General features: G+C 39.5%; 1 protein-coding gene across 1 annotated transcript; it reads left to right on the top strand.

Annotated features, from left to right (window-relative positions):
- The first annotated feature begins 7,142 nt into the window (after positions 1-7,142).
- FAM8A1 (family with sequence similarity 8 member A1) lies at positions 7,143-17,225 on the top strand. Its single transcript, XM_058555199.1, has 5 exons — positions 7,143-7,915; positions 9,159-9,279; positions 11,144-11,267; positions 11,780-11,919; positions 13,415-17,225. The coding sequence occupies exons 1-5, from the start codon at positions 7,207-7,209 to the stop codon at positions 13,557-13,559; spliced, it is 1,239 nt and encodes a 412-aa protein (XP_058411182.1). The 5' UTR covers positions 7,143-7,206; the 3' UTR covers positions 13,560-17,225.
- Positions 17,226-17,429: the final 204 nt, after the last annotated feature.

Raw genomic sequence — 17,429 nt, 5'->3', positions numbered from 1 at the left:
ACAGATACAATATATTAAACAGCCAGTATCCCTTGGACATTCCATAGGCACCTTACTGCTCCTCCCTTCCACCATCTTGCACTTTCCTCTGCCTTCTTTTATTTCCATAAATGGCATCAGACTCCACTCACTCAGGCATTGAAGCCAAAGACTGTGGGATGCTTCTCTCTCTCTCTCCCTAAATCCATTCAGTCACCAAATTCTGCAAACTGGGCTTCCTTAATTTCACTCAAATGCCTCCTCTCCTTTATACCTCCATTGCTATTGCCTTGGTTCAGGTTCTCTTCATCTTATCTAGACTACAGTCTCGCAACTGGAGTCCGTGTCTCCAATCTTACACCATTCCAATCCATCTTCCACACAGCTACCAGAGAGAGATTTCTAAAGAAACAAATATGACAGGTTTATCTCCCAGATTAAAGCTCTTCAATAGCTTCTATTGAACACAGGATAAAGCCCAAATTCCCTTAAAAGGGAAAGAAGTCCTTCATGATCTGGCCCCTCCCTCCTTCTCCAGATTTATCTCTACTTGGTCCATCCCAGACCATAAATATCAGTTTAGCTATTTTCATGAACTTTGCTCATGTTGTGCCCTCTCCCTGAAGTAAGCTTGGCAGAATTGCCTGAGGATTTTTAAGAAAATATGGATGGCTGGACCCTAACCAAGAACAGTTATATCAGAATCTTTAGGGGTGAGGCCCATGGGTGGTTTTTAAAGGCTCTTCAGAGATTGTAGTGCACAACCAGAATTGAGAACCACTAATGCATAGTACTCCTAAAATGGCTGCAGCCAAACTATGGGTTAACGAGGAGCAGAATGCCCGCGTGGCAAATAACTCCCCATGAAGGGAAGAGTGTTAACATCACTGGTCTCTGACCAGTGCCCACACTGGTATGTAATCAATAAGACAGAATACTTTCAAGAGCAACACCAGATTGTACCACTTGAATTTTTATGACCCAACTCTAAAAAAGTTTGTTAAAAGTGAATCTTGTAAAAAGCTATAAATGGTGACGTCGACCTTCCTTCTTCTCAAGGAAAATGCTGCAGGAGAGAACTTGCAGGCTATTTAGTTCACTGACAAGGAAAAAGGAATGTGAAGAACTTTGGAATCTCATTCTGTATTTGGATTCTTTTGGTTGTGAATAACAGAAACAAAGGAAAAAGTAATTTATTAGCTTGAGCAACTCTAAAATTCAAGGAGATGGTTTCAGACATAGCTGGATCCAGGACTGAAACATGTCACAAGAGTACTTTCCTTGTTTCTCCTTCTCTTGGTTCCACTCTTCTCTACGTTGGCTTCACTTTTAGGCAAGGTTAATTCATGTGGCATCAAAAATGAGCACTAGCAGCTATAGGTTCACACTGTCCTTGCACTTAGCTAGCAGTCTAGTGAACCACGAGTATCTCCTTTCAGATGGCAGAATTCCAGAGAGGACTCTAAGTAGCCCAACTCATATCACTTTGCTATTCCTGGACTGTGGGCATGGGGATGGATACTCTCATGTGCCTACATGTAGGACCAGAGGAGTAGGGTTAGTCGCATCTGAACCACATAGATTAAGAATGGAGGGAGTCATAGTTCCCCAAAGAGATGCTGAATAGCATTTTGTGTGGTTCAACTGGCATAGAGTTTTGTGATTATTATCCTGTTATAGTTACTGTTCTTTGGTTACAATCCAAAGAATCTGACTCTGGCTGATAAGAAAAAAATACTTATTATAAGAATAATGAATCACTCACAGAAACAAAGGGAAAGGTGAACAACTGGGCCTTAAAGTGATCAGGAACCAGGAACAATCCAGAGATCCAGTAACAGAAACTCATGGATGGTCTTCTTAGACTGATGGATAGCCAATCATTTTCAGTCCCCATTCAAGATTCAAGTTCTATTGAGATAAAAATCTGACTGGGGCTGGCCCGGTGGCGTAAGCGGTTAATGTGCGTGCTCCGCTTCCGCAGCCCGGGGTTCGCAGGTTCAGATCCCGGGCGCTCACCAACGCATGGCTTGGTAAGCCATGCTGTGGCAGTGTCCCACATAAAGTAGAGGAAGATGGGCAAGGATGTTAGCTTAGGGCCACTCTTCCTCAGGGGAAAAAAAAGGGAAGATTGGCATCGGATGTTAGCTCAGGGCTAGTCCTCCTCACACACACACAAAAAAAACCCAAAAACTATGACTGGCCCAAATGCGAGCAGGACGGGGTAGGTTGGTGGAATTGTGTTTGATAGTCGTACGCCAACAAGAATCTAAAGACTGGGAGACGGACAGTTTTCCAAAGCAGAAGCAGGATGTTGTTGCTAGACAGGGGAAAGGATACTGGCAGTAAAAAAAATGAAAGCTAATGGGTATAAAGTTTAGGTTATGCAAGATGAATAGATTCTAGAGATCTGTACAACAAAGTGCCTATAGTTAACAATACTGTATTGTACACTTGAAATCTTGTTAAGAGGGTAGATCTCATATTAACTGTTCTTACCAGACATACACATACAAAAGCTGTTCACTACACACCAAAACACTAGCTGTCCTTCTCTCACTCTGCTCCCAAACCTCAGAGGCCAGAGGAAGCAAGGGTTAGCTAAAGATGAAGCCAAATTTCTGCAATCTTACTACACAATAACTAAAAATATCAAATGTGTTTAAAGTAAAATTTCCTTGTTTGGATCTGAAATCCAAAACGTTTAATAACAATTACAGAAGAAGAAATCAAATGGTCCTCTTGATGCTTTATGTGTATAACTCTGTGCTGCCTTTTAATGCAGTGTATTATGGAGGTTTCCAAATACATGTTCTGTACAGAGACCTGGTCACCTTGGATGGGGGTAGTCTTTTCCAGCATTAATCACTTGGGGAAAAGGAGGATTTGCAGGACTCAGGAAAGGTATCAAAGGCTCTTTCTCACGACTGATTATCTGGATTTAGAGGAAATCTGTCTCTAGCAGTGTAGGAAATGAATTGGAGCAGGTCAAGACTAGAGATGACTTGAGGCAGGGAGACCAGTGGCATCGCAGGTGATATTGTAGCAGTCTACAGTAAAATCGATGACAACCTGCTCTAGAGTAAAAGAGACAGAGAGATGAGGTCATTGGAGAATTGAAAAATATATGTTTTTTGGACTAGGTAATAAATTCCCATGGTTCAAACACCCTCTCACCCTTTACCTTATGACCTAGTCTCCTTCCCCCCAATAGGTAACTATGTCATTTCATATCTGTCCTTGCAGAGTTTTTGTCAACACACATAAAGTCAATGCATTAGATATATTATTTTGTTCCCTTCTTACTCTACACAAATGACAGCACACTAGATATACTTTTCTGCACCTTGTTTTTGCAACTTATTCTGGAGATATCAGTATAACTTATCTGGGAGATAGTGTGTGAAGAGTTTCCTCACGTTTATTATGGCTACATAGCATTATATGGTATAGATGCACACTACAGATTTCACCAGGCCCCTATTGATGGACATTTAGTTTCTAATCGAATAATGCTGCAAGCTTATCCATAAGTCATTTTGTCTGCATGCAAATAACTGTAGGGTATGTTGCTACAAGTGAAAATGCTGAGTCAGAGGACATATGCATTTCTAACTACAACTGATATTGTTAAATTGTCCTACATAAGGACTGTACCAATTTACACCGCCAACAAACTTTAGCATGCATCAGAATTAACTGGAGGTCTTGTTAAAACAGATTGGTGGGGCCAGGTCCAGAGTCTCTGATTCAGGAGCTCTGATGTGGGACCCAAGAATTTGCCTTTCTAACAAGTTCCCAGGTGTTGCTGCTGGCCCAGGAACGAGACTGAAAACCACTGCAATAGATCGATTTGGCTTCCACCACTTTATGGAACTGTTCTCTCAAAGTCAGCAATGTCCTCTTCAATTCTGTGGTCTTTTCTCCATCTCCATTTTCCTTGACTCTTCTGCTATATTCTAAATGTTTTCCTTTTTTTTAAATCTTCTATTCCTATTTGATTCTGAGTTCTTTCATTTTAATTTAATTTCATTTTAATAAGAAATTTAGTCTATGCTTTTGTACTTGAAAGTCAGTTTTGCTAGATACAAAGCCCTTGGTTCTCATTTTCTTTCTTTGAATATTTTAAATGTTTCACCATTTTCTCCTTGCATAAAGTGTTAATGTTGAAGTCTTATGATAATCCAATTTTCTTTCTCTCACAAATTACTTTTTTGGCATAAATGACCACTTTTCAAAATGTAAAGTCTAGTAATTTTACTAGAATACACCTTGTAGTTCATTCTCAATGTTTTCAGGTACACAGTATGCTCTTTCAATATGAGGTTTCAAATATATATATATATATATATATATATATATATATATATATGTCAATATATACAAATAGAATGTATATATTTCTATTGCAGGAAAAGTTTTCTAGAATTACAATGTGTTGTATTCTGTGAGCTGACTGGTTTTTTTTATCAGGGACTCTTCATCTATATGTTGGCTCTTCTTTGCCTATCTTCAATATTTATCATTTCTCTCAAATCATTTCTCTTTCTATATTTCTTTTTGACTTAAAAAAAAATCTTATTTTCAAGTACTAGGTCTCTTTGGGCACTATCTCTTGTGTTTACTCCTGTATTCTTTCTAGTTTAGTATTCTTTTCTCAAATCATTTTGTCTTTTATTTCTAATTCTTTCCCAAGTTCTGTTACTTCAGTTCTTAGTTTTTCTTATTCTGATTTATTTTGTTCTTTAATGTCTTATATCATTTTCAAACTGATTTTTTTTGGCATTGACACTGTGCAAGTTTTGCATTTGTGGTTTGACCCCACCCTCTTGTATTTTGGGGTTTGTGGAGTTATCTGTCATCCAGTTTTATTGTAAACGCTGTTCCATGCATTTTTGGTTTCACTATCTAGTCTGTTTTTACGTGGGGATTCATGGAGATTCAAAACTCATGTACCATCACCTTTCCAGAACCCATTTATATTTTTGACTCATGAATACTTCTCTTTCTATACCCCTGAGACTTCAGTCCTTAGCTGAGTGTGATCGGAAGGGGCTAGGGTTGATCAGGACGGTGTTTCTATTGGTAGTGGTGCATTACATCACATCCTCATTCTTCAGTGATGATCTACTAGGTTGTAACATTCTGGGTTGTTGATAGTTTCCCCTCAGCACTATATATATTCCACTCTGTTTAGCATATATTTTTACTTTGAAAATCTGGCTTCCAGTCTAAATGTCATTTCTTTGTAAGTTATGTTTTAACTGCTGCTATTAAGATCATTAAAATTTTCTCTTTGTTTAAATTCATGATGTATATATTGTTTTCTCAAAACTTGATGTGCTTCTTCAATTTGAAGAGTCATCTTTCTTCAATTCTAGAAAATTATTGGCCATTATTTCTTCTCTCTTTTGGAATGCCTATTATATGGACTGTTGAACCTTCTTATACTATGTAGAACCTCTGAACTTGTTGGTTATATATGGCAAAAAAATTTATTTTTTGCTTAAGTCAGGTAGAATTACATATTTTTATCACTGAAATAGAAACAGTGTTTCTTCTTACTTTTCTCAAAAGCGAAGTCAGAGAAAAAGAGGTGACTCCTAAAGCTATCATTTGATTATCTGTAACTAGATATCCTTGAAACCTAATCTACTCTTGAACTTTTTAGTTGTGCATGTCAATAAATTCACATACTTTTTTCTCTCTTAAATCAGTTATAATTGGATTTCTGACAACTGCAACCAAAGAGTGTTGATTAACATAAATGTCTACAATGTGGGTGGCACTGTGCCAGGTGCTACATAATCAGTGGTACTCAAAACAAAGTCCATGTCTCCAAAACCACAATATTGCACACTCATTCCCCGCCATCTTCATTTCCTTGTTCCTGCTTCTCTGCCTCCCTCACCCAAACTTGGGGTGCTTGTTTGTTTAAACGTTACAGCTTCCTCACAGTTGACTTTAAAACCAAATGTGTACGAGTAACCTTTCTAGCTATAGGTCACCATGATTTTTCCCTTATTTTGGACTCATGTTATACTAATATCCTATTAAATAGGTCTTAAAGTGTTTCATGAAAGTTCTTCTCCACAGTTTCTTAAGCAAAAGTTACACCTTTTACTTTTGTATCTTCCAGAACAAAGTCCAGAACGATTCTGGGCATCATTAATAACAAGTATACCCACAGCACTCGGCCCTTGTAGTTCTTCTGTATGATACTGGGGATACAAACACATACTCCTCTCACTTAATCAACTTAAGGACATAAGAAAGTATATCAAAATATAAATATATAAGGTGCCATTTATAGTTCTGAGAAAGGGGAAATCATGCCTGGGCTAAGGTACTCAGGGAAGGCTCCAAAGCCCTGGACTAGGACCGGGGCCTGGCCTTAACACAGAATAAAAAGGCACAAACCTTGAGACAATGGGTTTGAGAAAACGCAGTTTTACTGGAGTAGCAGGTTTGTGTCTACAGTAGTGGAAAGATTTTTACGGACACAGGTTAGCTCCTGGATAAGGGCAGCATCTAGCTCTTAAATCAGCATAATCCCTCTTCCCTTCTCTTACAATGAAAATCTCTGTAGCTGAGCCATACTACCTTGATATACGCCCCAGTTTAGTTTGGCTATTAATTTCTTATCCTCTAAGGGGACACCTCTTGTACCACCTTCTCGAGTACAAATGGCCAAGGACTAGTTAACTGGAACGAATGCAGGTGGAAATGAGCAACAAGCCCTGTGCCTAGAGACTAAAACCGCCGCGGTTCCGTATAGAAAAGGCGGCGCGGACTTCTGGGACCTCTCTCGGAAATCCTCTTCCTCCGTCAGCTGTTTCTCCCGGGACAGCCCGAGTCCACACCCCGCGGGATCATCTGGAGAAGCCCTGAGCCTTAGACGTCACTAAAATCGTCAGAAGCGGCGGGGGCGGGAGTGGGCCGAGCTGAGTGACGGTCCGAGCTCAAGAGCCCACAAGCCACAGAATCCCAAGGGCCCAGACCACGGCCTCCACCGCCCGCGCCAGGGCACGCAGCGCCAACTCCACGCCCCGCCCCCCCGCCCTGCCCCCCCGCCGGCGTCGCCGCCGAGGGGCGGGGTTTCCGCTTCCGGTGGTGGATTGTTGACGCCTGCGGCTGCTGCGGTGGCGACCGGGCCGTTGGGGAGGGGCCAGTGGGGGAGGAAGACGGCGCCGTGACAGGACCGCCGAGGGTGCCGCTGAGGCGACCATGGCAGAGGGGCCAGAGGAAGCCCGAGGCCGCCCTCCCGGGCAGGACGACGGCGGAGGGGACCGCGAGCCCGTCCCTTCCCTGAAAGGCCCTCCTGCCGCCGCCGCCTCACGGCCCCGGGAGGATCCGCAGGCCGAACCCCAGGCCCCGGGCCGGCCCCCAAGCCTGGGCCTCGCGCCCGCTGCGGCCGCCACCGAGGAGTCGGAGCCGCCGCGCGAGCCCGGGAAGCGCGAGGAGGCGGCCTCCGGCTCGGGTGCGGGGCCGCAGGAGCCGGCGGGGTGCGAGGCGCCAGAGGCCGCGGCGCCACGGGAGAGGCCGGCGCGGCTGAGCGCCCGAGAGTACTCCCGGCAGGTACACGAGTGGCTGTGGCAGTCCTACTGCGGCTACCTGACCTGGCACAGCGGCCTGGCCGCCTTCCCCGCCTACTGCAGCCCCCAGCCGCCCACGCCGACCTACCTCTCGGGCGCCGGTGCCGCCCCCCAGGCCGCGCCGCCCCCCCAGCTGGCCTATTACAGCCCCTTCTACTTCCTGAGCGCCGCGGCTGCCGGGCCTGAGCCGGGGGCGGCTCCCGGCGTCACCACCCCCGCCCCCGTCGCCGGCCTGGGACCCCGGGCTCCTCACGTGCAGGGATCCGTCCGGGCAGCCCCAGTGACGAGGGTAGGATCCGCCGGCCCTTCGCGAACCCCGAGCGAGACCGGGCGGCAGGCAGGTGAGAAGCGCTAGGGAGAGGTAGGGCGGAGCAGCAGGGTCTGCAGGGAACTATCGGGGGGTTGGGGGTGGAGGGGCTGGGGGGGATCAAGGCACGCTTTTTACATCTGTTAACTGCTGCTGCTACCCGGATTGGAGTTTCTCCGCGTTCGGCGGCTATCATTAGCCTAAGCCCTAAATTCCCGAAGTGTACAACGAAGCTATACAGTTTCTACCTTTAGACCTGGCCCTCCGAATTGATTCCCTTACTGCTGGGACTAGTCGTTTCCAAGTGTAAAGCAATCTTTGCTCCTCAGACCGCCCTCTTACCCTGATCTCCACGTTCTGGAGAGTGAGAGCCAAAGCTTAATTCTCAGATGGCAAACCCACTTTGTGGGGACGCGGGTTTTTGACTGGTAATGCTGTTAATGCAGACATGGATTTATTATATATTGTCTATATATTGTAAGATATATGATATGGATAGTATATAATATGTAATTAATATAATATATGTTACCTGTATATTAGGGACAGTGGGACTGACGGATATAAAAGATTTACATGACTACCAATGGAGTTATAAACCTTTGACCGGGCCCTGGCTTAATCTTGTCTATTGTCTGTTTACTTCTATATGGGAATTAGAATATTTGGAATTATTTGCACTTTTTAGTTTATTATTTAGACTTTATTTTATTCAGCCCATAGATACATGGGACAAGAACTAGTTGATGCTTGAATGCGATCGCATTTAGAATTTAAGATGACAGATTCATAATCGTTGGATTTATTGCATAGCAAGCAAGACAAATGGAACGAATAGGGGGTAATATGAGGAACAAAGGGATTTACTTTGTATTAATTGTCTATACTTAACCTTGATTTTTAGTAAAAAAAAGTTTAATTTTGTGTCATAGGCTGTGATCACCTGGATTCTCCTTGTTGGCGTCCGTAGTGAAATGTATTGAGTACCTTAAATAATTAAATTTATCTGTGAAATCATTTTTAAACATTAAGGATGTGAATGCAAACTTGAAACTGTTCAGTAAATAGTGAAGTAGTGTTCCTATGTTTTAATAACATGCACTATTGATGGAGTCAATACCAGTAATTGTTGCAAGGTTACAAATTTTTTTTTATGACTAAGTTGCACCTTGGCTTTATGTTCCCCATTTTATTACCTGGCTAGTGTTCCAAGGCCTCTGTGAAATGAGTAGTTTTCCTAATTTTTCTTTCTTTCTTTCTTTTTTTTTTTTTTACAGGCAGAGAGTATGTTATTCCATCCTTGGCCCACAGATTTATGGCAGAGATGGTGGATTTCTTTATTCTCTTCTTTATAAAAGCAACCATTGTCTTAAGCATAATGCACCTCAGTGGAATAAAGTAAGTTAAGGCCATTTGCAGAAAGGTTTTGATATCTACTGTGTAGAGATCTTGCTTTAAGTTCTATTTATGCCTGCAAATGACTGGATAATCTGTGTGCCAATGTCAGTGTCATGAGTTCTGTATAGGAGCTTTGTCATATGTTTTTTTCTTGTTGGTTTTAAGAAATAACTACAAAAAAGAGAAAAACACTTCATAAATTCTGCAAGATCTGTGGGAATTTCCCCTGTCAAAAGTAGGTAAAAGAAGCCTCCAAACTTGGTTTGATTTTATTCACTAATTTCTGAGGTCAAGAACTACTGTCCCTGTGCAGAGTGGAGGATCTAAAGACAAAGGCATAGAGAGTTTTTGGTAGATGAGCTGTTAGTAATCATCTAGATGGCTTTTCCAAATGGGATTGCTTATAGGATCAGGCAAGTCCCAAGTGAACTGCAAAGTGAGCCATTTATTTGAATAATCCTCCTTTCAGATTAATAATCATAAGAGCAGTTATCAGTTGCTAAGTACCTTCTACATGCTAGGCATTGACCTCACCTCTTTATATGGATTCTTATTTAATCTTACCAGCAGTATGAGGTAGAGGTTAATACCCCCATTTTATAGAGATTGAAATTCGCACTTATAAGAAGGTAAACCCAGAATTGACAAAGTTAGAAAGGTAATGAGTGAGAGTCAAGTTCAAACCCTGGTAGTTAGATTTCAGGGCCCTTGCCAGCAACCTGAATGTTACTGTGATTCCTCCCTGTCTCTCCCTCCCTCTCCTACCCCCTACACATCCAATCAAGTAGCAACTCCTTTCTCTTGTCGCCTGTCAACCCAGATCGTTTCCTCTTCATTGTCAGACCATTTGTTGTTATCATTGCTTCTCCCTAGTCTAGTTACTGTCATCTCTTGCCTGGATTATAGCAAAAGTCTTCTAACTCGTATCGCAGTCTCCTGTCTCCTGTTTTATCTCATTCCAGTCTTAAAGAGATCGTAAATTCTGATTCTGCTCCTTTCTTGCCTTAAAACCCTTCAATGGTTTCTCATTGCCATCAGGATAAAGTCTTAATGTCTTCATATGGTTTTTTTTTTTTTTTTTAATTTTATTTATTTATTTTTTCCCCCAAAGCCCCAGTAGATAGTTGTATGTCATAGTTGAACATCCTTCTAGTTGCTGTATGTGGGACGCGGCCTCAGCATGGCCGGAGAAGCGGTGCGTCGGTGCGCGCCCGGGATCCGAACCCGGGCCGCCAGCAGCGGAGCGTGCGCACTTAACCGCTAAGCCACGGAGCCCCATATGGTTTTACATATGCGCTTATTTCTTAATCACTGTCATCTCGCACACTTAATATTTGAGCCATACCAAACTGCCTACGGCTTCCATCACACTCTTGCTGCAAGGCTTCCGTTAATCCCTCTCTTTCGAACTTCTCCCTTCTTAGTTTGACTGACTTCTCTTCATCCTTCAGATCCCAACTTAAATGTCATTTCTGGTAAGCTTTCACTAAGTTAAGTGTACCTAGTATGTGTTTCCAAGTACCCTATAGTTCCCTATCCCTATAGTTCCCTTATTCCACTTTATTATTACTTATCACTTATTTATTGTTCTGCTTTCCCTGCTGGGTTAGAATCTCCATGAAAGCAGAGACCATGTTGAATTCAGTTGCCCTTATATCCCCATGGCTAGTACCGTGCCTGTTCATGAGAGTGCTGCCTATTTGTTGAATATACTAAGGAATGTTCTGTGAAACTAGACAGTTGGAAACCTAAAGATTAGTTTAGAATTTCAGTTAAAGTTTATGACTTACACTAATGGAAAAAGAAAAATGCAGCTGCTCTGGTAACTAATTCTTTGTAACCCAAAACTATTAATTTTGTCTAGGGATATCTCTAAGTTTGCTATGCATTATATAATAGAAGAAATAGATGAAGACACATCAATAGAAGACTTGCAGAAAATGATGGTTGTGGCTCTTATATACAGATTATTAGTGTGTTTCTATGAGGTAAGCTACTGACTTCAGCAAATATTAATATTTAACAATCTAATTTTAGATTATCAGCCCTAAGACAAAAAAAAAGGAAATTTATAATCATGTATTTGTCAAATGTCTCTATTTTTTCCAAATTTTCTTTAATATAATACTTTTCAAGTTAAGAAAAAAACAACTTTGTGAATGGAGACATTTTATAGTTTCTTTGTAATATATTTGTCTTGTGGTCGAAAAATGTACTTATAAGTTGGTTGTGGAACTTGAAATGTATTTTTCCATAGAAACAACTTGCTAAAAAATGTGATGGGTCATAGAGAAATATTACAGTAGAAATCTTGTGTAATTGAAGATGTTAGACCTGCAGAAATGCATTAAAAGGTTAACCATTTAGTATTCTGTGAAATTCTTTCAACTTGAAATTTTTAAAACATGAATGATATGGCAGAAAATTTTAAATTGGTATAGTTTTAAAATTGGTATAGTTGAGCCAGTAAATTATTTTTAAATTATCCTTTTTTCTTTAGATAATTTGCATTTGGGGAGCAGGTGGAGCTACCCCAGGGAAGTTCCTGCTAGGGCTTCGAGTTGTGACATGTGATACATCAGTGCTTATTGCACCAAGTCGGGTTTTAGTGATTCCTTCCTCAAATGTTAGCATTACAACGTAAGTTCTTTTCTTAGCTTAATCTATGTACTTATGAAAATAATAAATTTTAAGTGTAGTAATATAATTCATAAGTTATACCATTTGATATAGTATTTTCTTTTCTTCATGACATATAATAGGCTTACATTTATTAAGTTTAAAACAAAGTTTGAGTGTTTTTCAGTTACATTATATGATTGTAGACCCCTCTTCAGTATACATTTACAAGATAATCATTTTATGAAATATAAGTCACAATAATGAGGATGATTTGGGTGTTGATGCTATCTGTATCAGTTCTCCATGCTTAGCTTTATTATTCTCTAGGCTTGTGGATATGGGGTTAGTTACTGATCTGTCTTGAGCCTCCATTTGTGGTACCTGTCATTATCCTCTCTTGAACAGGCAGGCAGTAAGAGTTTTGACAGCTATGCATGCATCTTGCTCCTGCTCTTAAGTGATGGAACTTGTAATACTCCCAGTACACATGGCTAGCTGTTGGCATCTGGCTCTGGGGGGAGGTACAGATAGTGACAGTGGAAGTTGTAGAGGTGAATAGGTGGTAATCAGTTGAACAATACAAGATACTGGCTGGAACTGCTGCCAGAATGATTCAGAGCTGGATTGTTATATAAAGAAATATGAACAAGAGACTCTAGAAGCTAAAGCCTTAATTTTGCTGACATCTTCAAAATTTCCTTACAATTTTGTGATTATATTATAATCTTGGCTACAGCTTTTACTGAGAGAGTCAATAATGGCAAATGTTTGTTGAGCACCTCTTATATGCCAAGCACTGTTGAAAACACTGCATATGTATTAACTAATTTAATCCTAGCAACCTGAAAGATAGATACTATAGGTACTATTATCCCCTTTTTACAGATGTGGAATACAACTAATAATTGGTAGAAAATGGATCTGAAACCAACTAGTCTGGCTTCCGAGCCCACACTCTTAGTCACTGGGCTTTTCTATAGCCTTTCAGTGCACTAAAAGGCAGAAATCTAACATTAGTAGGATAATTCTCCATTCTGAGCTATTGTTGAAAGCTTTTTAAAGCTTCCCTTAATCACAGGATCCCGCAAAGAAAGAAGAGAGCTGATAAAAGAATACACAGTAATTTAAAATGCTAGTACTTCAGAGAAGGTAGAAGCAAGCATACTGAGTTTAGAAGATAAAATCACACAGTAATGAGTGACTGTAGAAAAGGTAAGTAAAGGGAAATACTAGAAAATACTGTAAACTTTTAGTTCACATTCTAAGACATTTATTACTGCTTTCATGTGAAAGGTCTCAAGTCTTTAACTTTTATGTTGTTGAAATCTTGAGAACTAGCCCAGGTAGTTTGATCATAATATACTACTACTTGAAAGTAACTCAGATATCAAAGATAAAAATTCTCTCAACTGTACTTTGAATATGTCTTAAATACATATACTTGATAGAATACTATTAATCTCTATGTGGTTGGTAGACAACTTACCTGATATTTTTGGCTTTAATTTTTTAGGTCCACTATACGAGCTTTGATCAAGAATTTTTCTATTGCTTCTTTTTTCCCTGCTTTCATCACACTGCTGTTTTTTCAGCATAATCGAACAGCCTATGACATTGTAGCAGGAACCATTGTGGTAAAAAGAAATGGGGTCAGATGATGCCCAGAAAAGCCTGAATTCCATACTCGGGAATAATGACAAGACTAAATTATGTATCAAGGCCATCAGTATCCTTGGGTTACATTAATTGATGATTTAGAAATGAAAGGAGTCGCTCCAGTGTGATGCAGGTGACTATTCTGAAAGTATTGATTTTACTTGAATGCCAAAGAACTTTTTCAGAAGAAAAATCTGTTAAATTCAAGTGTTAAAATTTTTAGATCAAAAAGAAAGTAAGTGGTTTCATAATCAAATCACCGTACACTTTGTAAGATCTAAGGCATTAGAATTTGCTGAAAGCGTTTTCAGCTTTGAAATCTCCAAATGAAACTTTAAAAATTTATTTTGGTTTATCCCAAAATAATGGAAAATGTCCAGTTGTGTTTTGTAAACACATTATTGATCTTTTAGTTAACACTTCTTGGGGAAATTGTCTTTGCTTTTTGTGGGGAGGGAGTGGGGACACAAATTTAATAATCCATGTATCTCCCATCCCAGGAGGTGGTGAGTTAGCTGCAAGAGAAAGGGGAAAGTGAGGCAGTTCTCTTACCTGAAGTTGTAAAATCTATACTGCAGTTTACTGTGGGAATGATGTAACTTTACAACTATTCTTAATACTTAAACATGTACTTTGGGGCAAGTTTTGCATGATGATGAAAAAGTATTAAGTCATATTGCTATATTATCATTGATTTCTTAGAGAAAAGGTAAGTTAGTGATTGCTTTTAATGGGGGGAAGAAGTAAATTTTTACTGTAAATTTAACTTAAAATTCATGTGCAAGTGTTTCCAGTGCCCAAAAGCAAACTATAAATATGTGGGGAAAAATTAACTTCCATCAAACTGTTGCATATTTACTGTAAAACAATATTCCCAGTATGTGTGCAGCATGAAGAAAGTATTAGTGCTTTTCAGTATTCTGAATATAACTTCTCTTTATTCACATACTAGTTTCCTTTTATATTTTATATAGTTCCATAACTTTGGAAACATCAAGGAGTTAAATAATTTTAGTATTTCATGATTAAATACTAGTAGCCTATGAAATATTAGCAATTTTCCCATTATGGACTGTTTTCTGTATAACAAGGAAGAGTAGCATTTCCAGACATTATTCTAAGTTCTTTGGTTCTGTGCGCCAAAAGCTCATTTTGGGCCTGCCAAGGATAATGTTTTGAGGGAAGTTTTAAGCAAAGTAACACTGTGTATTGCCATTTTAATTTATTCTTCTATTGAAGCAAAAGTTGTGGAGTTTTAAGTATGTGTGTGTGCTTTTGTTAGGTGGCCCAGTGAGCTGTGTTGAGATATACTGAACTAAAAGTTTTGTTTCTTTTGAAACAAAGAAACAATATCTCTGATGTCGTTTTCCCAAAAAACACTAAACTCTTTTGGACAGTTGATAATTAGATTGCTTAAAGGATCAATCTAGGCTTTATTTTTTGGTATTAAGAGCAAATGCAAGACACGTCCATTATCATTGTATCAGTTGTTAAAGTGGGTTTTTCTTTGATATTAACCACTGTGAAAATATTCACATTTGATGTTTATAAAAACCTTAACAGTGTCCTTATTAATACCCTTTTATTGTAAAATTTCATACACCATGTTTTTCAAAATAACTTTATATTAAATCCAACATCACAGAAAGCCTTTTAGTTAAGTGTATCAAAATACTAAACAGATCATTCACTTGTAGCCTCTGGGAAGATATTTAAAGTATTATGGCCCTTCATAGTAAAAAACCAAACCAAACCAAACACTAATTTTTTTTTTTAAATAAATGTTACATAAACTTACCACTTAGTACCATGCACATTAGTATTGGTGTATACACTACTTTTGCCAGTGATTGGGAATTCAGGTTGAAATGTCCTTCAGTCATGTAGCTCTGGAATACATCTTTAATGTGTAATTTCTTTTCAGATAATTGGATGGTTTGCCATCTAGGCTATTTTTATTAATAGAGTAAAACAAAAACAAGTAGTCCAGTTGAATTTGTTATACTTAAAATATCGTACATTTATTTGCTATACACGAGTCATTTGGATTAATATCTGTGTAGGTTCATTTAGATTCATCTCAGGATTCAAGTTATACTGTATAGCCCTATCAAATAAATAGAAATATTACTTTGTCTGCCTTTACCACAAAATCCAAGTCTGTTTCTATTTATGATTTCAGCACAGAAAGAGATTTTGGTTCCAAATTGTTGGAAAAAATGACAATGGGGAAGAAGGGGGGAGCCACATTTTTTTCTCTTGGGGTTGAGGGGGATGGAGCCTCCTTTTTAATACTTTTCTATTTAGTTTAATAGAAAACTATTAAGTTTTCTATTGTCAAAGTCAAAGTATAATTCTCATGCAGAAGCTCTAACCTAAAAAGGCAAAAAGAAAGTTGTCTTCCTAGTACAAACATTATTCGTCACTTTTACAAGATAAGTAATAAGGGAACAAAAATTAGGAGTCAAGCTGAGTGAGAATACTGTTTCAATGAACATGCCCTAAATAAAACCACAGAACAGGCAGTTAACTTAGGCATCTAAAAAATCTCAGTACCCATTACTAAAAGTAGCCTGAGTGGCTAGTTCACCTTGAGAAATCTTGACATACTGACTGATGTGCATGCTGGGCCTAGGTAGCTAAGTGTGAGTGACGGCAAGCCTTGCTTTTAGACTAACGTGTGACTACAGAAATAAAGCTAACGGTTTTTTGGATAGTAAGCCTTTACTTTAAAATAATGCCCACCTGTTACTTGTACAGCACTGGTTCAAAAGTTACTTCTTTCTACCTGAACATTTACCTTCCAGTTTCACCCAGATTATTTTGGATTGAAAAAAAAAAAATGCATTATATTTGAGGGCCACTTTGTCTAAATTATAAAAATGAGTCTTAGTGTTTTTTGTTTCAAATGCTAGTAAAAATTGTTTTCACTCTACTTTAAAAGAAAGATTTGTTCCATTAAGCATCTTGTTTGGGTGCTTCACTTATACATAAGTATTTTCAGCAAAAGAAAGGTAGAAGGGAGTTGAAAATTAATTTAAACCACTTGCTACTTGGGAATAAAGGGCTTTTTGAGGGGCATGGATGTATTAAATATTTTCATTCCTACACTTATCCCTATTAAAACAGGCTTTTGTTTATTTTAAAGAATATGCCTAGGGGCCGGCCCAGTGGCGCAAGCGGTTAAGTGCGCACGCTCCTCTGTGGCGGCAGCCCAGGGTTTGCTGGTTCGGATCCCGGGCGTGCACCGATGCACCCCTTGGCAAGCCATGCTGTGGCAGCGTCCCATATAAAGTGGAGGAAGATGGGCGTGGATGTTAGCCCAGGGCCAGTCTTCCTCAGCAAAGAGGATTGGCAGATGTTAGCTCAGGGCCAATCTTCCTCAAAAAAAAAAAAAAAAAGGATAAAGAATATGCCTAAATAACAGCAGTATTCCTAAAATCTGAGAAGTGTCATTTCAATTACTCACCATTCCCCATCCCCCATACCAAAGGCCAAAATACAATATGTGCTTGCCTGGGTAAAGTTCTTATTTCAAAATGTGTGTCTCAGTAGGGCTTACCCACAAACAGTATCTGATGGCCTACAGATAAATTCAGCATTCTATTTTTAATAATTTCTATGCCACCAATTTGTATTCTTTGTCTCAATAAATACCTGGTCACCAACGCTTTTGTGTTTTACCTGTTTCTTTGAGAAGGTTTGCTCTAGAATCTCCTACTTAAGGGTGACCTTGCTTCCTAATACAGCTTCTCCAGCATTCTCTGCCTTCAGGAGAATGGCAACAGGAGTCAACTAGAATGCTTTCAGAAATAGAGGTCTATCAAAAAAAAAATCATCCACTTCCTGGGATATATTCTTTTAGCAGGTCA

This window comes from Diceros bicornis, chromosome 14 (assembly GCF_020826845.1).
Source record: "Diceros bicornis minor isolate mBicDic1 chromosome 14, mDicBic1.mat.cur, whole genome shotgun sequence".
Lineage (NCBI taxonomy): Eukaryota > Metazoa > Chordata > Mammalia > Perissodactyla > Rhinocerotidae > Diceros > Diceros bicornis.
The sequence above is the reverse complement of the archived record's forward strand: the minus strand, read 5'-3'. Positions and strand labels throughout refer to the sequence as shown.

Coding starts and splice junctions, on each gene's coding strand:
- FAM8A1 (XM_058555199.1), top strand. CDS start 7,207: ATGGCAGAGGGGCCAGAGGAAGCCCGAGGCCGCCCTCCCGGGCAGGAC. Junction 11,268..11,779: donor TATTAGTGTGTTTCTATGAG/GTAAGCTACTGA, acceptor TTTTTTCTTTAG/ATAATTTGCATTTGGGGAGC. Junction 11,920..13,414: donor TCAAATGTTAGCATTACAAC/GTAAGTTCTTTT, acceptor TTAATTTTTTAG/GTCCACTATACGAGCTTTGA.